This window comes from Centropristis striata, chromosome 11, assembly GCF_030273125.1.
Source record: "Centropristis striata isolate RG_2023a ecotype Rhode Island chromosome 11, C.striata_1.0, whole genome shotgun sequence".
NCBI lineage: Eukaryota > Metazoa > Chordata > Actinopteri > Perciformes > Serranidae > Centropristis > Centropristis striata.
The window spans coordinates 11124305-11148518 of record NC_081527.1 but is presented as its reverse complement, the minus strand read 5'-3'; the positions used below and the strand labels follow the sequence as shown (position 1 = coordinate 11148518).

The window sequence follows — 24214 nt, the reverse complement described above, 5'->3', positions numbered from 1 at the left end:
TTGTCTTGAAGATTTTTGACTAGTGAGTGAGACCATAGTATTGTCCTTAAAAAAAAATCTGAGGTAATAAATCAAGTGAGAATTTTTCTCATTTTGCACTGAGATTGATGGACCAAAATCCTTCTGCAGCCGCCGTCACCGCCCCCTGTTGGAATTTTGGAAGAATGCAGCTGAAGGCACTTCCAGGTTTGCCTCACTACTCAGACCCGGAGGTTACTGCCTTCGCATACTCTGCTTAGTTCATTTTAACTCTTCTTACTTCTATTCAATCAGACTTTTTTTTTTGCAGTCGCCTCCTACTGGCCATTACAAAGAATGCAAGTTTAATCGCAATTCCGCATTGGCATTATTTTCAGACCCAGAGGACTCCCTTTAGCTACAACACAGTTGCATGAATCTTAACGTATGAAATCCTCATTGAAATACTTGAAAATTTTAACCCAACCAAGTGTTACTGGAGGATATTATATGACTTTTACTTTTTCAAAATGTTTCATTTTTATGTTGCAAATCAAGGTCAATTGAGTTGTTGTTGCTGTAATTATTATTATTATTATTATACTCATTGGTCACATGCCATGGTGTCACTATCAGTGACTTCGCTGAATAGCTGGGAGAAATCCATGTGGCTCTATATTAATAATAATTCCAGAATATTGGTTGAAATTGACATTTTTATGGTTATTTACATTAGCACAGTTATTTACATATGAATAAGTAATCAAACTAAGAAAATATCCCTGGATAGATTGATAAAACTCCAGTCACAAAAGCATTATTCAGTGTATATTTAAGACAGAAAGTATTCAGTTTACATCTTCCCACAAGTCTAAGAAGTAAAATGTGAGCTCCATATTTCTTCCACAGTTTCATGAGGGCCTCATAGAAAATATATTCCTGGATCTCTGTAGAAAAGTGAGGTGCCTTTTCAGAAGAAAGCAACAGTTCATAGTCTCTCAAGAATGCTCTTTCGTGGAGAGTCATTTGAGATGTCAGGCCTTTTTTTAACTTGACCTGAGAGAAGTAATCCTCACGAATGTTGCAGGCGAACGTCTGTCCATGCAGGGCCTTGTTTCTCAGCGTTCAGGGAGTGATGAACACGTGGACAAGACTGAAAAAAACTAAACGACGGATTGACAGCAGCTCACTGCGTTTTACTGGCAGCTTGTGCTTCTGTCTCAGTGTCGAATTCAGTCAGACAGCAGTAGAGCAGCATCTGGGCGTATCTGGTGACAAAGGCTGGAGGAGGGGAGAAGTAAATCAACTTAATAATGTCATGCTTCATGTGCAGTCATTTTAACACATATCCTAAAATATGACATTTTCTGTAGGCGGATATTGCCAAAAACTTACCGTTTAGCTTGTGTATGAATTTGGGCCTCCTCTCGTCAGGCAGGTAAATGGCCACATAGTAGACGGGAACCCCAGACAGTGCAATGCCAATGCCTATGAGAGAATTGATGGTGTCTCCGTACAGAGGGACGATGACTAAGAAGAGGCTACACAGACAGTAGATGAAGGGGAAGAACAAGGTCAACTGTGGAGAGAAAAAGATGGGGATGTGGTTAGTTTGTTAACTGATGTCAGAGTAAAGTTTCAACACAATACATAAACTGTTGTAATGTTCATAAAAGTAGGCACAGCATGACAGACCCACTAAACTTTTTCCTCAGCGCCTTACAGTCAATGTTTGTTTATTTCACACAAAGGGTAACTGAGTTTAGGTCCAACAAGTTGCATTTTTACCCTGAAATGTGTACATTTTTAATAATAATTTGCCTCAGGTCTGCGATATATGTATTTTTACATTTTTTTATATACTGAAACATTGTACAGCCCAGGTACACACTGGGCCAAAATAAACTTAAATGTATTAATACTACCATTCTATGTTCCTTTCAAAGCTACCAGACTCCATTCACAGAAACAATAATATCTCCTTGCAGAAAATACACCTCGCTTGTAAAATACACTGACTTTGGATAAGTTTATGTTGTTATATTTATATTATATATTGTTATTGTTACCTATTTTGTTCATTGTTTTTCTTATATTATCCTATTTGTGATTGTTTTTGCAATTGTTTTGGAGGCTTTAAAGCAATCTGGAACCAGAATTTCCTTCGGGATAATAAAGTTCCATCTTATCTTATCTTATCTTATCTTATCTTATCTTATCTTATCTTATCTTATCTTATCTTATCTTATCTTATCTTATCTTGTCTCATCTTATACAACCTCTCTTCAAAAAATCCCACCTATCCCTTTAAGTCTTTTATTCCATCATGCTTCTTGCAAAATACTCCACCCTGCGGTCCATTGAATAACCACGTTGTGAGTAAAACCTTTATATATTGAATCCGAATGTAAGTGCATATGTATCTGCAAGTGATACATGTGGGGTACAAAGTGAAATATTTACAGAAATAATCACTCAACAGAGGCTTTTCCACATGCATGTAATTATATTCAATATGATCTGAACTAAGAAAAGAAGCAGCACCTTCACAGGCCTGTGTCTGTCCGGCTGAGTGATGCGCAGGTAGATGAGGCCGGCCACAGACAGACCCACGTAGAGCCAGTAACTGAAGCTGAAGTAGTTGATGAGCTGGAAGACGTCCTCCACACACAGGAAGATCAGACCCATTAACCCCTGCAGAACATGATATAATATATATTTATGTTCCAGATGTGAACAGTTTTTGTCCTTAACAGCCATGGTGGAAGAAGTATTCAGATCCTTTACTTAAAAGTACTAATACCACTCTGTGAAATTACTCCACTACAAGTAAAAGTCCTGCATTCAAAAACTTACTGAAGTAAAAGTAAAAAAGTATCAGCAACGAAATGCATTTTAAGTATCAAAAGTAAAAGTACTCATTATGCAGAACGGTCCCACTAAGATTGTTTTATTATTCTAAATATATTATTAAATTATTTTTATTGATGCATTTATGAAAGCAGTGTTTTAATTTTGGAAATAAAGGGCTCATTTTAACTACTTAATATGCTGTTATGAGGTTTAATAAAATAAAACAAAAGCCTAATCACTTCAAATTGATCATGTTTTTATGTTAAGTCTCGACCTGAAAAGTAACTAAAGCTGTCAGCTAAATGTAGTGGAGTAAAAAGTATAATATTTACCTGAAAATGTAGTGGAGTAGATGTATAAAGTAAAGTAACATTAAATGGAAATACTCAAGTAAAGTACAAGAACCTCAAAATTATACTTAAGTACAGCATTTGAGTAAATGTACTTAGTTACTTTCCATCACTGCTTAAGTGGCATGAATGTGTATGCATTTGAGGAATCTGATGTTCATTTGTATTTAAGGTTAATGATCCTCACATTGAACAGCAGTGCAGGTATGGGCGTGTAGCGCTGCAGGTGAATCAGACTCAGACTGTTGGGGAGGTGGCCCTCTCTGGCTCCAACGAAAAACAACCTGCATAGTCAACAAAGAAGGAAAGTTATTTTTAAAACTCTCATCAAGATATGAGCCTAAAGTCAGTGTTTGTTCCTGATTACCGTGAGGCAGCAATGATAGAAGCGTTGAGTCCTCCGTAGCAGGACATGGCCACTGAAATAGGAACGATCCACTTGAACGGCCCCAGGACTGCACTCCCAAATGTCTGCAGGGTATTTACAGTTTCAGAAATCAGAACAGATTGTCCTGTGCAAACCTTTCAGGACTATATTTAGCAGCAGAACGATTAATGTCTTTTAGGTTTGCCTATTACCACAGCAACGGCATCACTGGCCAGCAGAGACGGCATGTCCAGAACCACATAGTACGCCACATTGGTCAGCAAGTAGATGATGGTCACTATGGGCATGGAAATGGCAATGGCCAGGGGCAGATTCCTACAATGACAACAACAACAACAACAACACTGGAAAGCTGCAGTAAACACATTACAGATGGTTCATGTTGAGAGATGTGATCTAGCTCAATTCACCTAAACAACACAACAAAACAGGATGAAAATCAATAAGCTGCAGAATCGCATCTCGCTGTGCTACAAAATGTAAGTAATCTAAAAAAAAAAACAACAAGCCTCAAATCTTGACTTTGAAACTTGAGATCTCGACTTTAAAACTCGAGATCTCTCTACGTACGAGATAAACTTTGACGCTTATTTAGGCTGTTTTGAGGAAAGTGCCTGACGCATGATACAAAGAGAAGTGAAAGTTCAGTAAAATGCAGCATAAACAAAATGTTTTACCTTATTAGTAAAATACAAATGTCTGTAAAACATAATTGGACTGTGCATAGGTGCCGACGTGGGTTAAAGAGTGTAGATAAAAGGTCTGATGGAATCATGTTGTGAAGAGACTGCGTGTTCCACATGACTACTTAACATTCACGTCGGATGGGTGATTGTGATCATGGTTTCTGCAGGCAGACCTCAAAGAGACATTAAAAAAATAATAATACTCGAAATCTTGACTTTGAAACTCCAGATCTCAAGTTTTAAAGTCAAGATTTCAAGGTTTTTTTTTTCTCATGTCACTTCGGGGTCTCCATAGAAAAGAGCATGATGACCTGCAAAAACTCATATTTAGGCCACTTAGCAGCAGAAATCAGCTGTAAACACAAAACTAACATATCAAGCAGTTAGCACATTTGTGCCCTCTTGACAAATGTAAGTCCATTGTTCACTGTCTTTTAGCTTTGTTTTTGTCTCCTGCAACTCCTGAAGAACATATCTTAAAGAACCAGTGTGTAGGATTTAGGGATATCTATTGCAGTGTTTCCTCAAGGATTTTTTTCAGCTGCGGGGGTAAAGGGTTATTTGTCCCCTGGATGGTGTGAGCGTGTAAACATCAATCAGCAATTTAGAAAGTTTAAAAAATGGCACTCGACTGCAAAAGGCTTTAGAACCAGTGTTTCCCACAGGATTTTCCACAGGACATGCTCCCCCGGAGAATTTTTTTGCCCTAAAAGCCTAAATTTGGTGGCCTTAATTGGTTGGTGATTAATGAATAAGGAGAATAAGGATTCTTCTATGTTTTATTCAAGGCATCATATTTTGACAGTCTTCTTGTAAATTATGTGGTGGACTCTGTTAACACATCCATGTGCTCTTATTTTGAAAGCTACATGGGTCTAACACGTTCTTACCGTAACACTTAGTAAATACAAGCACCTGGAAAACAAGTGGAGGCTGACTGACCGCAGTGTGCTTTGTTCTCTTCCAGCGGGTCGCCACTGAATATATGAATAAATGAATATAGCGGAAACCCTGTATTGAATATAATAATATTCAGAGCTATGTTTCCATTGGTTTAAAATCACCTGAACCTGAAGAATTGTTTTGTTTTCAGAAGCTTAGAATGAGCCCTTTGTAGTCATTTGATCCACTGTTATATGGTGGTATATGGTGTAGCAGCTTTATTCAACAAAGACAAATGTTTGGCTAATACTATAATTTGTATGTATGTGAATGTGTGCTTTACCTCTCTGGGTTCTGAATCTCCTCAGTGACAAAGTTGAGTGTGTCCCAACCGGAGTAGGAGAACAGAGCGGAGTAGAGGGCCAAAGCAATGGATCCAGGATCTGTGGAGGACCCCTCAAAGGGACTCTCAAAGCTCTTTGTTTCTCCTGCACAAATAGAAGTCAAAGCTTAAAGCACATATTTGTCTCATTTGCACTGATACATTCATACTGTTATGTTATCTTACCTGCAGAAATTTTCATTAATCCTACAACGATGATGAGGCAGAGGGCCATCAGTTTGGTGTAAGTGAAAATATCCTGGACCAAAGTCCCCCACTTCACATAGGCACAGTTAATGAAGATGAGCATACCTGGACAAATCAGACAAATAAGGCAATAAATGAAAATTAATTGTTCTCATTTGATTTATAACTATACTATATTATTATTATTATCATTATTATTATTAATAAACATTCTCATAGTTATTTTATGGTCTTAATCGCTTGTTTCAAGTCACCATCTAAACAGGATGATGTTTCTTTTGTAAATTATGGTCCATTTAGTGTAAAATGAATGAAGCAGAGTATGCATGATAGTGAACTTTTGTGTGTCGATCACAGAACTTTGACCTCTTACAGTGTATTTTCAGTTCATGAAGTTTATTTGTGTTTTGTTTGTGTAACTGTAGCTTTGTGGTCACCTACAAAGTCATATTTAGCACTTGGTTGTGCTAAAAGACAATATAATATAGTCATGTAATCTATAATAATGATATATATAAATGGCTACAAAGCTATTTATCTAATGGGAGCCTGTCATCTCTCGGCCTCATGCCCCATGTCGCTGACGTGCAATATGTGAGCCACAGTCTGCAGGAGGGGACAGAAACAGAACTCAGTTCTGAGTAGAGCGGCTCATGACTCATGGTGTTGATGCTCTCTCACCCAAATACCAATTCTGCTAACTATATTCTCTACAGCACAAAGCTGGGCTGTAAGCACACTGGTATGTTTTACAGACAGACAGTCTAACTATAGCTGATGCCAGTTGCAGGGTTATTGAGTTTGGTATGTGGGTGAATGTATAAATGTGGCATAATAGCACCCCACCAATTCTTTTCGCCTTTGTCATTCTTGATTAAAACTGGAGCTATTGTTATCTTTTTAAAACTCCTGGGTAATAATATCTACACTAATGAGTACATTGTGTTTTCTGTGACTGCTTCACAATAAAAGCCATTTGTTTTACTAACTGAATTTATTGTGAAGAAAAGGAAATGTTGGATTTGCATATAACTGAAATACTAAAACTAAACAAAAAGGTTTTATTCCAACTTTATGGGTGACCATAAAGGGTGGGTGTGGGGGGTGGGGGGAGTCACAAATTTATGAGATTAAAATTGGCAAGTGATTAACTGAATCAAATTATACGTTGCAATCAGATTTAGCAATAAGGAAATACTTGTGCTTTTAGCCCAGAATCACCATATTATCATAAGTATCTGCACTTTGAAGCGACATTGCTGTGAATTTGGCCTATTCAGAAGAAAGCCCCGAACTAATTTGGATGAAGTGATAGCTTTCCTGCATCAGGAACTAAAACGCAATGGACAGATGCAAGGATATCGCTGGTTACATCTATGGCACTTTAATCTCATAAATTTGCGACTTTTCTCAAAATATTACCCCCCTCCCCCGAGTCTGTACTTTTTCTTTTCTTTTCATATTTGACCTTAATACGCCGTCGTACAACCATGTGGATAGCTCTTAGCAAATGATGCGTGGTTCTTGAGAAAATGGTAAGCAGCAACACCGTTAGCTGAGCAATCGGAAGGTTTCTAACGGGCATGTTTTGAATTGGAAACTGCAGTAATTTCACACAGCTCTTCTACATTTGGAGAGAGAGGCTGTTATCAGTTAGATCAACTTTTAATGGTTGCGTAGATTACATGCTGCATTGTTTTCTGTATCTCTTGTGTATATTGGCAATTTGAATCTGACTTGGGAATGGCGGCCTCCAGCACTAACAATGAAAACTACTTTATAATAAATAGTATAAAAAACACATTTTTATTTTTTTATTTACTTTAAGTGAAACTGTTTGCCTCAGCGTGTCTGTATGTGCAGCATGTGCTGACCTCTTGGGGCAAGAGAGGTTGAATTTCATCAACGTCATAAACTGGGGTGAGGCCAAAATGGGCATCAGAGTCTAAATTTTAAACACTCGATGGCAGTAAAGTGAGTTTGTCCCGCCTGTATTTTCTGCAGAGACTGGTAATTTCACAGACTTTTATGTTTCTAACTCTCTAAAAGAGATCCTGATCTCAGTGGGTTTTCATCTGGTTAAATAAAGGTTATAAAATATCATGACCTATAGACACAGGAGTGTTTCTTACAGAGGCAGGCTGCAGCGATGAGCCGGATGGCATCATATGGCGGCTGGCAGGTCGGGTAAAAAGCCTCCACCAGGTAGTTGGCGAAGGTGAGTGAAATCACAGCCTGGCTGGCCGGCTCGATCAGCAGGATGGACGTCCACAGACGGATGAAAGCGAGGAAGCCTCCGAACGACTCCAGGATGTAGGCGTAGCTGGCTCCAGACTTGGCGATGGTGGTGCCCAGCTCTGCGTAGCACAGAGCTCCAAACACCGAGAAGATGCCTCCAACAGCCCAAATCACTAGCGACAGCCCGTAAGAGCCACTGTACATAAGCACACCCTTGGGCGAGACAAAGATCCCAGAACCGATCATGTTCCCAACAATGAGGCAGATTCCATTTATGAGGGAGATTTCTCTCTTCATCTGCATTTTCTCATTTTTGGGGGCCTTCAAGTCCTCGTCAGATGGAGCCCGAGAACTTGGGCATATCGCCTGTGACATGACCCCCATCTTCTGCCTCAGATCCCCCATCAGTCCAGTGCTGGTGTGAAGATGACAGAGTGAGAATTAAAGGGAATTATTCCAATTTTAAAGTCAAAACAAACGGTTAAGAAGAACAAGAAGATTACTTTATTAATCCCACAATGGGGAAATTCAACCTCTGCATTTAACCCATCCTTTTTTACACACAAGTGAACACACCATGCAAGGAGCTGCACATTACTGTGCCCGGGGAGCTGTGCAGGTGGGTTAGTTGCCTTGCTCAAGGGCACCTCAGTCCTAGACCTGTCAGTACTGGGATTCGTACCGGCGACTCTCCAGTGACAAGCCCGATTCCCAACCTGTAGGCCACGGACTGCCCCAAATTAATTAATATTGTATTTCTTAAATATGCTTTTAAATGTCCAGCTACACTTCTTAAGCCTGAAACATAAAACCAAACATGTCCATTATGCAAGAAAAGGTCACACATGCTGCCAATAAGGTTCCCTCACACAAACATGTTCCACCATAGTCCACTCTTTATTTACCCAGGCAGTAACAAATCTAAGACATAAAAGGCATAAAGGACAAAATGTGAACTTACTTTCTCACTTATAGAAGATCAACAGGTATATTTGTTCCTGTGAACATGTAGCGTCTCCCTCAGGTCAGCACTGCTCCTCCGAACCAGCCAGTGGGACACTGGTGAGATCACATCTGAGCGGTGGCAACAGGGCGGTCGATGTTGCAATCCCTGCTGCCCAGCACAACCACCAAGGGTGTTTTTCCAGCACCAGGCCGTCCACACTCTCGTGTTCCCCCCGTGCTATTTTCAGAGACAAGCAGACGTCGTCCTTGGCCCCTGGCAGCACTCAACTACTAAGAAATAGGGAGACGAGCTCTTTCTGGGTCAACATTCAGGAACGGGTCAGTAGGTGCTGTGACATGTACTGTCATTAAATACCATCTAATGCCCAGCAGTGGTTGTCTCAGCAGCTGCTTCTGTATCAGTCACTCAGACAGGTTGCTATACACATATATGAGACAAAAGGTCCTGGGCAGGCATCTAACAGTCCCCCTACTCCTTCCTACATATGATCAAAGACAGCTAGACTGAAAGAGATTGTTTGAGATGTTGATCTTTTTCTGACTCTGGTGAATTTAAGTCCTTTGTGGATCTTTTTATCTTTTTACATCACTCTGTGGCCTGCTTGATGTTGATTTTTGTATCTCATTGTATTTTTATTCTCTTTCCATCTCATTTTCCATCTCATCTGTAGTCAATTAGTATCCTCTTGTGATCATTTAATGTCTCTTTTTGGTTGTTTAGGGTTTCTTTGTGGTTATTTGGCATCTTGTTGTGGTGATTTGAGTTTCTTTCTGGGGATTTCCTGTCTCTTTGTGGGGATTTTGTAACTCTTGAGTGAGTTTGGAGTCAATTCACAACCCCTTGTGATCATTTTATGTCTTTATGTTGTTATTTGGTGCCTCTTTGTGGTCATTTTGCATCTCTTGAGTGTCTTTGTAATCAATTTGTATCCCCTTGTGATCATGTAATGTCTCTTTGTGGTTATTTTGAGTTTATTTGTGGTCATTTTTGCATCTCTTTCTGGTTGTTTTGAGTCTCTTTGTGGTTATTTTGAGTCTCTTTCTGTTTATTTTGCATTTCTTGAGTCTCTTTTATTTCTTTGTGGTCATTTTGCATCTCTTTGTGGTTGTTTTATGTCTCATTGTGGTCATTTTGACTCTGTTGTCTTCGTCTCTTCATCGTCTTTTTGTTGCATTTGCATCTCTTTGTCGGCAATTTAAGTGTATGTAGTCAATTTGCATCTCCTTGTGATCAGTTTATGTCTCTTTGTGGTTGTTTTGAGTTTTATTGTCATTTTTAAGTGTCTTTGTAATTTATTTCCTTCCCTTTGTGGTCATTTTGTGTCAGCAGGCAAAGCCCCCTGAAGTCTCAGTCAGGGGCCTGTTCAGTAATATATAGCTACAAATAAACTCTCTTGGTTCTTGGCATAAGAAACAGCAGCTCTATATAGATGACAACATTATACTAACTGTGCCGTTAGAGTAAATTCTGCCTTGTATTATTGTTACATAAGAAGAATTTCAGTGGAAATAAGAAGAAAGCACACAGAAGTAAAAACAGAGTATCCATTTTAATGAAGAGTTTGATACAATATGTGAAAAATCCTTGTTTGGGTTGAAACACATTAACTGAACTCTATGTAACATATTATATTATTGTTTAAACAACTGATACTGATAATGACATGGGCACAAAATGAGGCGGGAATTTTGCAGAAGGCGTTTCTACCGATATGAAATCATCACTTAACATAAAAACAAAGCATGGATTTTTAACAAGAGATCACAAATGAAAATGTGTATAAAAAAAGATGAAACTATCATCTACGGTACAAAATATGTTACAACATATTCAAGCTACCAAATTTGTAGCATTTTTACTCAACATTTCTTGATATGTGTGAAAAAGGCTTTTGTATGTTTCTATAGTTGAGACCAAAAGCAGAACGTGAGGCACGGTTATCAAAGACAAGGCAATACAAGTCCAACATTATGGAAACATATCCACCTCGCTCGGCCTTCCTGGAGTCATTTAAATGTGAGGATTTAACTGTGTGTGATTTCTTATAACAATGTGTCTTACTAAGAATGACCTGCTGTGGCTCATTTCTCACTTTACTGAACTGAAATTCCTTTGCACCCACGATGGGGAACAAAACAGGTTACTCTACGATAAATGACAAAGCCACAATATTGTAATTTAAGCACCTGTTTGGAGGAAGTGACGGCAGTGATGAAGACAGTAAGGCCATTAATGAGATGCAAACATGCGTACAGCATACACACCGATGCTGAAATGATCAATCAATACATTAAAAGAAAACTAATGTGCAACTATTTTGATTAGGGCTGTACTGAGTGTCATCTTTTTACAGATGAAGCTTCTACTGAAGTATTCGCATGCAGCATTAAATGTCTGTTGTTTTTATGACTTTATTTTATGACTTCTTTGAACACAATCCTCAATTTAAATTTGGTGATTCATTCATGAATCATCAGATTTATGAGCAACGTAATTTATGGGGCTGTTAAATTACTGCCAATTAAATGCCAACATGCCAACAAATACGGAGGGAAGCATAATATTTCTAAAAACAATTTTGGAAATGATTACATATTTTTTTATACAGGTTTTCTTGATAATAACCAAAATCATTATTAAGAAAACCATGGAAAATGGCTAGATATCATCTCTTAAATTAAACTCTTATGACCTATTTTTGTTGTTATCATTATATTTGGCCAAACAAATAGACATTAGACAAAACAAGGGTGGTCTAATCATTTTTCCATGAGAAAATAACTGTCAAATGAATCAATGAAAATCATTGTTAGTTGCATTCCTAGCACACACACACACACACACACATATATACAAACATGGCTGTAAGGAGGGCAAATAGTAACAATTGTGTCATTCTTTTCTTACCTACAATGCATTTTGGCACAAAAACATACAGTAAATGTCTGTATGAATGAAGTAATGACAAAAAATGTATTATTCAATTTTACTTATAAAGACAAACTGGTGCTACGGTCTTCTTGTGAATATGAGTGTTTTCTTGACAGATTAGGAAGCACGGTTACAGTAGAAAAAGTTGGATGAGTCAAGATTGATAAAGTGAGCAGTGGCTGCTTAAAAAGCCAGTAAACTAAAGGTTGCTACAGTAAAAGCAGGTTTGATCAAATATGTGAAGTCTGTGGATAAACTGTAACTCTGGAAGTATCCAGATGAGTCCGAAGTGTCTGAAGTGAACAAAATATTAACAACACTGAGAGGTGAGGCCGCTACTAAAAGACCAAAAGATCAGATCACTTTGGTCCACATTTTAATCTGGACACAGACATGCAGACACAGACACACACACACACACACACACGTCCCAGTCATTCTGAGAGTTATATTTCAATCTCAACTTCCTCTTTACTCCATGCCCCTGCTACTCTCTTTGGCTCAGCAGTAAAAAAAGAAAAAAAGAAAAAGAGGGGAGCCTAGCCAGGGACAAATACCTTTCGTACGAATATAGGTCATCCGCTCTAATACAAAGACACTGTGAGGGCCACACACTCGCTCTCTGCTATCAGAGCAGTTCACCTGCTGTGACTACATGATACAAGATTGCTTTAATAGGAATAAACCTAATTTTGGCTGTAGGTTTTCCAGCATGTTAACAGTTCTCCTGTCACTTACTCAGATCAACTGAGTGTGTCGAGGTTGTTTGCACACAAACACGCATGCATGCATGCATGCAGGCACGCACACATAAAGAATACTGGGCTACATAAATACACTTTAACATAATGGTAACTGAGCTTTGAAGACAAAAGCATAACGTACCGAAAGGAGAGAAACGCTGCGATACATCCACTCAGAACGAAGGGATTATAACTAAATCACCTCATTATATTCATAACATTTTTAAATAAAATCAAAATCTGTCAAAATCTTTTCAGATTATACAGAATACAACTTTTTGTCTCTTGTGAGTGGATTTTGTTCCAAGCCAATAGGTTAGTTTTGTACATGTGACTCTTTTCGCTCACCCAGCGATCCTCTTTGAGAGAAAGACTGACAGAAACCACGGTAACCACCTCGACGACAGCGAAACCAGAGAGAGTTGTAGTGTAACGTTGGCACAGTTTATAATCTGGATTGTTTCCACTGTTTTGCTGTGACTGCTGCTACATGTTCCTGGGGTTATTGTAGGACATGGTCAGCGGCGGTGCGCCGGGGACGAGGGTAGGGGAGCCGATTTCAGACGGGAACGGCTGCAGACCCATTTGCCTATTGTCACGCAGCTTGCGGACGACGATGCGGCAGAAGTCTTCGTTGTGTCGGTGACAGTGGTCCAGAAGCTGGCGGACCTTGGCGGTGCGTGTGGGCTGGGTCCTGACCAGCTCGTAATCCTCCCGCATCAGCATGGTGGCGGCCAGCAGGGCGTCCAAGCTCTGGTTCACACAGGCCTCCGTCATCTGGGCGACGATCTCCTCGCGACGCGACGCAATCCACTGAGCAACCGGACCTTGTGATGGAGGGGAGTGCTGCAACGGAGGAGAGTAATCTGCTGCAAGTGAGGAGAGAGGAGTTATTCAGATTAATTCAACCTTTCAGAACTGCATCACACATTTTGATCCAGTACTGCTTGTACCTTGTATCTGCTGGTGAGGCTTGAGGGGGAAGTTATTCAGCTGTGTGGCATATTCACTGACAGGCGGTTCTGGTTTGATGTTCATGGGTCTGGCACTCATGTAGCCGTTCAGATTGTTCATTCCGCAGGGGTCCTTCAAAGACTCAGGAGACTCCAGATTATGAGCTAAAAATGACGATGGAGGGCCCTCTGCAGCAGAAAGAGTAGAAGAGGCGTGAAAAAGCTTCTAATGTGTGCAGATTTTTTATCTGAATTTTAGTTCTTCATTAAATGTAAGCCATAATCATTATAATTAAAATAAATTAAATAAATTAGGACATGAAATGTTCCATTCTGTGTGTATTGAGCTATATAATGATATAATATTTCCACTTTTTGAATTGAATTACTGACATAAATAAACTTTTCTATGATATTCTAATTTATTGAGCTGCACCTGTATATGCATACATAAGTCCTGTTGTCATTACCTCTAGAAGGCGTTGCATTGCTGCTGGTGAGGGGGCCTGGTAGAGATATGTCTGTGTCCGCGGAGGAACAGGAGCCCGAGCCTGAGCCTGAGGTGGAGCTCTCCTGTGGCAGAACAAACAGTGATGTTTAATTCACATTTCCACACAGACATCAATCCTCTGAATGCCACAACCCATCGGCAGGGTTGAAAAGCAAAAAATAAATACTTAAAAAAAAAAAAAATGCCTGTTAACATGATACCATTTATCATAGCCAGAAACTGTAGAAACAAAAATTCAGGTTTCACATTTCATGTGATCCTTGAACGAGGGATGTGAGATTAATGCTTCTGTCAAAGTAGTCCATTTGCATTAATTAGACCATGTAAAAAACATTAAATTGTGCTTACTGCAGCGCAAATGGGAAGACATGAATGACTCATCTGAGACCAACAGCCACATGACAAAAAATCTGTAATATTAAAACTGAACTGCAGGCTGTTTACACAGAGCAGAGATGACAGGTCAAGAGAAGTTGTAAAAAAAATAGTTCAATATGTATAGCATGTGGAGCCTCATGTTTTGCCAAATATTGGTAACACTTAGAAAAATGTTGTATATTCGGGTTTAATCATTTTTTTGTAAAATAATTATCAAATAAATTAAACTTGCATTTTGCTTAACGATTTATGGCATATTCATGAGTGCTCTATACTGCACTCAAAGCATTTCTGAGTCCTTCCTACTTCTAGCCATGATAGCGAGTTTCTATAGTGGTGCAGGACTTCTTGAAAAACGAGGCCACAGTAAGATAAACGTGACTGGAAGTAAAAAAAGAAGAAGAAAAAAAACAGAATCCTTCAATTGCCCAAATTCCAAGGCTGCATGTGTGTATCCTCCGTGCGCCCCACGTACCCATAAAGCATTGTGCACATCGGTCTGCCGGGAGATTTTAAAATGGTGAGTGTAGAAACAGTGACGCAGTGAATCGCTTTATGAATTTAAATATATATAATAAATAAATAAATATAATAATTAAGTATTTTCAGTTTACACTGAATATTTGTTATCACATCACTAATAAAACTTGTGTTCAAAGTCAAGCAAAAACATATCCATAAAGAAATGCCAGAATATTTAGCTAAAAGATAATAAAACATCATCTTGATACATTACCAGTTAAGTTAATTGATGCCGTCTCAGTCGCTAAAGTTATTAATTGTTCATTCATAAGCGTCAGATGATGATGTACTATGTGCAAAGTATACGTAGCTATGCCATTCAGAAGGTTATGCATTTGTTTATTGTGTTAATAGGGACCGACAGTCCGCTATTATCCGTTATTGTTATTTATTGTAACTGTTATTGTACTGTACTGTAAAATAAAATTTAAAAAAATCACAGAACACATTTCCTTGGTGAGTTATGCTCTGTTGCTTTTATGAAACTAAGTAGTGGCCAAATTCAGCCAGGATAAGTGAAATATTCAGGTTTAATTAACTTTGTGGCTTTTACTTGCTAAATCGTGGAGATTCAACCTTAAAGGATCTTCTTCCATTTTCACAAAATAGGAGAAAGGATCCTCCCAAGGAAGGATCCTTGACATTGGGATACAGCCACAGTCTCATTCACTCCTACGGGCAATTTAAAGTCACCAAATAAACCTATGTTTTTGGACTGTGGGAGGACCCAGAGAGAACCCACACTGACATGGAGAGAACATGCAAACTCCACCGTGTAGCCCTGTTTATGATTAGATTCATCTTAATATTGTCAAAGACATTTCAGTCACTGACCAGCCAGGGACTGGGCCTGTCCTTCAGAGTGTTCAATGATCCCTCCTCGCTCCTCTTTTCACTCTCTGACTGGGCTGAACAACAGCTGGGCCTCCGCAGCAACTGTGGAGCAACAAGGAAGAAGAGAGAGAAATGAGTCATGTTGACAGGAGGATCAGTGGGGAACAATGACTTGTTAAGAATGTGTTCTATCAGATATACTCACTTCAAATCAATCAAATCTGCTATTAACCCAGAGAGACACTTTATTTAGCGACCTTCATCAATGACTACAAACAATGTCAAACAGCTTGTCACAGTTAAATATTTACACCACTAGTTCCTGGTAGAATCTTGGCTGTGTTGTCTAAAAACTAACCACCAAAAACCACTTGTTGTGTATTTCAGTTCTTATCACACAATTTAAATATAAGAATGTGCACTTACTCCCAAACTAACTGACATCTTTTTAAATACATATTAACACAATATCACAGAATACAACATAAAAAACAATAGCTATTCTTCTAACACAGCAATTGATTTTTTTTATCTCTTCCACTTAACCAGATAACCACACTAGGCCCTGATCCAACTTAAACAATGGTCTCACTCATGTGCACATACCCACATACACATACACACACACACACACCAAGACTGAAAAGAGGAAGCACACGTTAAGGGGAAATTATGAAGTGAATTTTTGACCCATCATCCTCTCTGAGTCACAATGAAATTCAAACTGTCCCATATTACACACAGATCAAGATTTATCCCCGTCTTTGTGTGCAGACGTGTTACTAGCTATGTATTCCTGAACAGGGGGATTCCTTCATCCAGATACACAGTTATATCACACCTATAACACCTGACCACTAACCACTGAGACGTAAGGTGAAAACAAACGGGTGTTTCAGTGACGTATTAATAACTTGTTTGTTTGAAAATCATGTTTCAGAGGAAACTAAGAAAATGTTTTGATCGATTGTACAGTTTCACACATTCACAGCTTTGACTGAACAGTTACAGTCGCACATAGCTGCAACTGTTGAGTGTTTAACACAAGGGAACTCTTACAGTATAGGCTGAGGTAAAATGCCTCCTGTAACAGTGAGTTGGTTCATTAGCAAAGAGAAGGGAACTAAACCATTCAAATCTTGTTGACTTAAGGCGAGACACTACAGGCGTAAAACATAATTTTTTCATACATTGGTCAATTTTGAGGTTTTGGGCTACCATAACATGTTTTCTTTTCAGAATAGTGAACTGGAAACATCCAAAACAAACATTTAGGTGTCTATTTCACTTCTAGATTTCTCCTAAATTCATTAAAAGTTACCGTTCTATTTCAGTAAATAGGAGCACAAGACAGTCTCGTCATCACAGGCATCGTTAGAGAGCTCCTGCTCTCCTGCACAATATTTTGTTTCTACATGTTCTATGTTGTTGTTGCTATGAATTAAATTCAATATTTTGTCTTCAAATAGTAATTTCCATTAAGAATGTATTAAATCTTTAACAGCTTTTTTTTCCCAAAATGAGTTTTTTTCTCCTGCTCTGAGCCATAAATCTCGACTTCAGTTACACTTACACACACCAGACTTACCAGTTTTATTCCTGACTATATTCTGAGGGTTTTTATAGAGGGGTTTGCCTCTTTATCATTCACACACTGATTTATAGAACATTTTGTTCCTAAAAACATAACAGAGATTTATTTTATATGGCTTCTGACAGTATTTTCTGATTTATCAAATGATAATAGGAGAGATCCCAATTTCCTTCTGTAAAAAATAAAAAAATAGCTTTTAAATTTGCTGTATCTAATGTTCAGATTTATGTCCTGGAAATATATGCAAATTAGCGCATCAAGGCGATCAAATGAATGTTACTTTGATTAGAATCACAGCTTTCTCTGGGTTTGAAAATTGTTGGAAGCACCAAATACTTTTTTTAAGTACACAACTCAAAAAGGTCTCATCATTTTAGACATCTAATGCAGAAAAGTGACATATTATAACTTTAAAAAAAGGAATTGGGAAAAGTCACCTGACTAACCTTTGACCTCTTGATCTCTAACACGGCCTCCAGGAAGTCGATTTCGTCAAACTTCCTCACCATGGGCTCCAGCTCAATCAAACACTCTGAAATAGCAAAAAGACAAATCGTATCATAAGATAACATTTGTGAACATTTATTCAGGGTACTTTTATGTACAGATGAAAGGAAGCTGTATGGTCAAGTGCCAACTGAACTATTACACTAAAGTTCTTGGTTTTACGGTTTCAATATCACAAAAATGTACAGATTTACTTTTAAGGATCTACATAATACACAGTATGTAATGTGACTGTGTTGCTGTGACCGATTGCATGCCAAAGATCACCATCGAAACAAATGTCAGCAAGTAGTTAATGTCTGTGCTCTGGCCATGAGATTAACAATTTCCATAAATATCTGAATGGAAAATAACTTTGTTTAGAAAATGAGTCGGTGCAGTCAGCAAAGACGGTTTCAATACGTGACAGGAAACTGATACTTAGTCAGTGCTTAGTCATGGTAAAATATAGCACTGATTTGAAGGACTTTTCTGTTACTCAACATAAAAAAAGATGTCATTCCAAACTGTAAAATAGGTCAAACCGGTTCAACGGGAGTAATCCTTTGAGAGGGTGGAATTTGTAATCTTCTGCCAGAATAAAAAAAAAAGTCTGCAGTTCACTTTTTTGTGTGAGCTTACTGAGGAAGGAAGGTCGTTCATCAGGGTTAGCGGTCCAGCCGCAGGTCATTAAACTGATGAGGGTTTCTCTGCCGGGGATATCAGCAGGCAGACTGTCCCGACTCGTGTCAGGACGCATCCCACGGAGCACACTGAACATGATCTGCATGGGGTTGGTCACCTCTGTTTAAACAAACACAGATCAGAGGTTAATCAGTAAGCACAGGGAAATCTCACGCAAACTGAACAGAATGAGTAATGACTCTAACTTGGACATACAGGTGTATCTCAATAAATTAGAATATCATAGAAAAGTTTATTTATGTCAGTAATTAAATTCAAAAAGTGAAAATAACACATTAAATAGATCAATTATATACAGAATGAAACATTTCATGTCTTAATTTAGTTAATTTCTTCATTATGGCTTACATTTAATGAAGACCTAAAATTCAGTGTCTCAAAAAAATGTTTAATATTACAAAAGACCAATTTTAAAAAGTATGTTTAACATGGAAATGTTGGTCTCTGAAAAGGATGTCCATCTATATGACTCAATACTTGGTTGGGGCTATCTGACTTGACTACTGGAAATGGACTTTTCCATGATATTCTAATGTATTGAGATGCACATGTACAGGAGAGCAACAAAATAAAAACTGTGTTACCTTCAAATGGAATCTGCCTTGACAGCACTTCCCACATAATGATGGCATAGCTTTAGGGTAAAAATGCGGGAGAAAAAACAGTTAAGAAAGATTTGTTACATCATCCTGTTCAACTGGTTTTCCCCTTCAGAGCGGAGGGACTTTACGATAAGCTAACCGGGGAGGCTGTTTTCAGGAACAATGACGATTCAACCTGTTGCAGCAATCCAAACCTATTGCCTAAAAGCTAAAAGACAATACGTCAGCCACAATCCAAAAGAGATTCATATTCAGCCATTATGATAATATGTAATAGTAATATAACAGTCAAAACTCCCTGTCTGACAGATTCCTGAGATCAGACCATTTGCCTGGTATGACTGACAGAATTCAAGGTCTTTCTATTGTCACTGGCACAAATCGATGCACTGTTCTGCGATGGTATGTAAACTATTCAAACAGCGGGCCAGCACTTTGTCACACCTTGACGGTAAAAAAGACAGCCTTCCTTCCCATAATGCCGATAGTGCTCAACAAATATTTACTTTATCAGTAGTTTAAAAATGTGCAATGATGTCATCAAGAGTTCATCCAGTTCATAAACAGTCATGGAAATAATTATTTGACCATTTGTTTCCTTTAATTTCTTTTTCATTTAAATGCCTGGTACAACTAAAGGTACATTTGTTTGGACAAATATAATGATAAAAAAAATTTAAATAATCAAAATCATTATCAAGAAAACAATAGAAAATATCTAGATATCAGCTCTTAAATTAAATTCTTTTGAGGTATTTTTGTTGATATCATTGTATTTGTCCAAACAAATGTACCTTTAGTTGTACCAAATCAAAATCAAAATTACTTTATTTACCAGGCATTAAAATTAACAAGAAATTGAAGAAGACAAGGGTGGTTTAATAATCTTTATAATAATTATTATATACATAATAATAATTGTATATACAGTACATAAAACCAGTGTTTTCCCTGAGTTTGTGGAAGACTTAGGTGCATGTACTTGGTTCCCACCACCAAGAAAATTTTAGGATTGTCCTTTCATAAAATATGCAATTTCACATAACTTCGTATCAATTTTGAATTGGAAAGGCTAGAGCAGTTAATAAATAAATAAATAAATAAATAAAACCCAAAAAGCTTGAGGACAAAACTTGCTAAAGAAGACACTGGGGAACAACTACATCAGTTTGATCTGGGAAAAGTTATTCGCTACTACTGATTCTCTCAACAGTACATTCATTCAGTTTAGATGCTATTCAGAACAGTGTGGGTGCTGTGCTGTTGTATTTCTAACAAGTGGTAATTGAGGTTCTGTCTCACCTGTACATGTCGTGTTTCACGTCAGCCCGGCGGCTCTTTGATGGTTCGTACTTCTCTGGGGGCATGTAGATCACCGTGCCCCCCATCTCTGTGGGCTTGGACCCTGAGCCTTTACTGACGGACAGCTGCCGCCACTTTGAAAGGCCAAAGTCTGCGATCTGGACAGAGCAACAGAATTAGGAATTACTTGATAGTAGATATTTATATGTTCTTTTTTCTCATTCAGCTTATACAATTATCAATTAAAGAAAACTGAGAAAACTGTGCTATGTCGTGAGAGAACTGTCTGTTTTGTTTTTTTTAAGTGGGAGCTAAGATGACACTCTGTTTATTAGCAAATCATGCAACTGAAGAAAGCACTTTTTGTACAACTTCAATTCATCAAAGGAATAATAATTATGTCTGAAACTAACAATCATTTTAATTATCCATTCATTTGATGATTATTTTATCGACATTTAGTCTAAGAAATGTGAAAATGAATTGTGAAAAATATTGAAAAGTGCTCATTGTAGTTTCCCAGAGCCCAATGTTGCACCTTTAGACTTCTTATTTTATCAGAGTGATAAATAATAAACAATAAAATATTAATAAATAATTCAGCAAATCCTTAAATTGAAGCACCATAAACCACAATACTTTTAGCTTTGTTTTATACTGTATGCTTTATGTGGTTAACATGGGAATTCACTGAACATGTGATATCTGTGAGATAATCTGTTCCCATGCACCCACACATGTATACGTTGCAATAATGAAAGTACAGATAGCCACAATGAATGACACCCACTCTCGAATGTTGTTCCTTTTCTTCAACATACAGTACATACTGTAACAGAGTCTCGCTGACAGACATACCTTAACATGAAATTCCCCATCCAACAGTATGTTCTGCGTCTTTAGGTCATGATGTAGGAGGGGTGGGTTCATGTTGTGAAGAAAATTAACCCCCAGGGCGATCTCATACAGGATCCTCAGCCGCAATGGCCAAGCAAGCCCAGGATACATGTCTTTCTGTAGACAACAGAGACAAAAATAAATGTCAATAAAAATACCAGCAAAATGTGTTTTGGCAGAGGCAGGGGAAATGTTAATCTGTATTTCATCTACAAAGCAAAGCAATACAGGAGCACAAATTGAAAGTAAAGGTATATTTATGACACCAAGAGGGAATCCCCCCAACTTTACTTGTCTGCCATTAGCTTTCCACCCCCTTGTTCCATCATAGCATGTGAATACTTGCCAGTTTGTTTTGGTTAAATACAGACTACTTTATTTTTCCATAAGGAAAGTCAAGGAAACCTGCTGTTTTTTAAGAGCCTTGGATTATGATGTCAGGACTTGATCTGTTTCTAAATAAAGACCTCTTAGTGTTGTAGCATGACTGATGACATATAGCTACCTCGTGGAGCAACAGGTCCAGAGAGCCATTGCTCATAAACTCCGTGACTATGCAGAAGAACTCGGGCTCATTGCAGATGCCAAAGATCTGGATGATGTAGTTGAACCTGGCTTTGTGGAGCACCTCGGCCTCCTTCAGCAGGCAGTTCCTCTCTCTGGAACACAGCCAGTTTCACAGAGTCAGTATTTACTCTCACACAAAGAGATAAAAATGCCAAAGCAGTGATGACATTTGCTCCGTTGTGGGTGTAAACAGATGCACAGGAAACATACCAAAATAATTAATCTTGTGAATCTGTCTGTCATCAGAGCAGAGGGTTGGAATTATTATTATAATAAGGTATTGATATTTATCATTATATGCCAAGTATATACTAAATTATGTATAAAATGATCAATACAATGACCTGTGTCATGTGGAATACAACTAAGTACATTTACTCAAGTACTGTACTTAAGTATAATTTTGAGGTACTTTACCATTTTATGCAACTCTATACTTCGCCTCCCTTTACATTTACATTTACATTTAGAGGCAAATATTGTACTTCCCCACTACCTGAGTGGATCCATTCTGCAAAGAAGTACTTTTACTTTCGATACTTTAAGTACATTTTAACGTGGTAAAGCAAGTTTTAAATGCAGGACTTTTACTTGTAGTGGAGTCATTTTGCAGAGTAGTATTAGTACTTTTACTTCAGTAAGAGATCTTAATACTTTTTCCATCACTGCCTGTGTCCCACTTTTTTGTTACATAAGGCCAAATCCTTTATGTGTGTCAAACAAAACACTTCAATAACAAATTTCTTATAAGTTCTTAAGTAGAGATTACTCAGAGTCATTCATTTGGATCACAGACATTTGGTGGAATAATAATATTATTCATATAATAACATGGATCATATCATCACAACACAATCCAGTTGAAGTTCAATAAATATTGCTTTATTGCCCACAATTAACTTCCATTGCATCAAGGAGGTTACTGTACATTTTTTTTCTTGAAACCTCCTGCTCATTAAATATCCTGGTCAAACCTTTTTTAACAACATAAATAATTATTTATTATTATATGTTAAGCTATCCAGCAGTCTACAAAGTAATTAAAGTTAGCTCCACTTTTAGCCGCAAAATTGAAGTTATGAACACATAAATGTATCAATATTTATAATCCAGTAATATAATGTATACTATTATTGGGTCAATCTGCGCAATGAGTTGTTTTACTTTGAGTATTTTAAGTATATAAGCATTAATGTTACTTTAAAGTGTCATTGATGTTCATGACACATCCCATGTCATGTTTATGACACGCTTATGTCACTCTTATGTAGACACCTTAGAGTAAAGTGTTACCAATATTAGTGTCAACGATAAAACACTGATAAACTAAACTGATAACTAAACAATCTCCCTCTAGCTCTTCTTTGCTGGGTTCTCATCCGATGCCTATGAATGTGGCAAATTGTCAAAGAAGTGATGATCTTAAAGGGGTAAAATCACATGATCTGAGATCATGAGATGATTTAGGCAAAAAACAACAACTATTTTGACAAAAATGACTTAGGCGATTATTTTAACAGTGTGACGAAGTACTTCACCCCCACTGTGTTTAGGACCCTATGGATACATCTGATCTGTCAGTAGATGCCAACTTTTCTGTAATTTATCTCTAAATTCACAGCAGTTAAACTATCTTCCACAGTGTATATGGCCTAAATTGTAACATGGAGAGATCACATTGACCCAGGGTACCTTTCTCCAACAGGACAGTCGAGTTTCAGGCACTTGATGGCCACAGTGGTCCTCCAGTCGGAGTGCTGCGCCTTGAACACGGTGCCGAAGCCTCCTCTGCTCAGGTAGTACAGGTCTGTCAGCTTCTGGTAGGGGATCACCGGCAAGGTGCTGGTCAGACTGCCAATGTTCATACAGCCCATAGCCGCGGACGGCTCCATAGCAGTGTGTGAGCCTTTAACGGAAAGTCTCTGAGGACTTATCATCCACTAAGTTAGATACTGAAAGCAGAACTGCCCTTTATGGTGAACGCAATGAGGAAGAGCTCTCCCATTTACACGCATGCCATAATGTCGCTGGTGCTAGCGGGCTAAGCTAATGTAGCGGAGGAGGAGGACGGCTAAAAAATGGCTTGCACGTTTGCTGACGAAAAACGCCGAACAACTAACGTTAGAATTAAATGTGTGCGCCAACACCTGCCTGTTTATTCATGTAGTGCTGGCAGAGCGCCTCTTAGCTTTCTCACACGCTGAGTGAAAAGAGAACAACAACAGCGAGCTGTCATTTAAGGCAGGTGGGTTTGTTGTTGCTAATGACGACACGCTTC

At 38.2% G+C, this 24214-nt stretch overlaps 2 protein-coding genes across 2 annotated transcripts; both read right to left on the bottom strand.

Annotated features, from left to right (window-relative positions):
• Window positions 1–783: 783 nt before the first annotated feature.
• On the bottom strand, window positions 784–8349 carry LOC131980529 (Y+L amino acid transporter 2-like). The gene is made up of 9 exons (XM_059344783.1): window positions 7839–8349; window positions 5686–5811; window positions 5461–5605; window positions 3741–3864; window positions 3529–3632; window positions 3349–3445; window positions 2503–2652; window positions 1354–1537; window positions 784–1239 (listed from the first exon to the last, which is right to left on the bottom strand). The coding sequence occupies exons 1-9, from the start codon at window positions 8347–8349 to the stop codon at window positions 1145–1147; spliced, it is 1536 nt and encodes a 511-aa protein (XP_059200766.1). The 3' UTR covers window positions 784–1144.
• Window positions 8350–10441: 2092 nt separating this feature from the next.
• On the bottom strand, window positions 10442–24175 carry LOC131980528 (receptor-interacting serine/threonine-protein kinase 2-like). The gene is made up of 11 exons (XM_059344782.1): window positions 23629–24175; window positions 21875–22028; window positions 21331–21486; window positions 20473–20630; window positions 19153–19202; window positions 18506–18667; window positions 17824–17909; window positions 15784–15885; window positions 14009–14111; window positions 13539–13727; window positions 10442–13454 (listed from the first exon to the last, which is right to left on the bottom strand). The coding sequence occupies exons 1-11, from the start codon at window positions 23871–23873 to the stop codon at window positions 13072–13074; spliced, it is 1788 nt and encodes a 595-aa protein (XP_059200765.1). The 5' UTR covers window positions 23874–24175; the 3' UTR covers window positions 10442–13071.
• Window positions 24176–24214: the final 39 nt, after the last annotated feature.

Bases quoted from the DNA above. Each gene is read 5' to 3' on its own strand.
- LOC131980529 (XM_059344783.1), bottom strand. From the start codon at position 8,349: ATGGGGGATCTGAGGCAGAAGATGGGGGTCATGTCACAGGCGATATGC. The intron at 3,633-3,740 runs GTAATAGGCAAA...AATACCCTGCAG, and splicing joins CCAGTGATGCCGTTGCTGTG to ACATTTGGGAGTGCAGTCCT. The intron at 3,446-3,528 runs GTAATCAGGAAC...TTGACTATGCAG, and splicing joins TCTATCATTGCTGCCTCACG to GTTGTTTTTCGTTGGAGCCA.
- LOC131980528 (XM_059344782.1), bottom strand. From the start codon at position 23,873: ATGATAAGTCCTCAGAGACTTTCCGTTAAAGGCTCACACACTGCTATG. The intron at 20,631-21,330 runs GTATGTCTGTCA...TGCTCTGTCCAG, and splicing joins ATGGGGAATTTCATGTTAAG to ATCGCAGACTTTGGCCTTTC. The intron at 14,112-15,783 runs GTCAGTGACTGA...GTTCTGCCACAG, and splicing joins ACAGGCCCAGTCCCTGGCTG to GAGAGCTCCACCTCAGGCTC.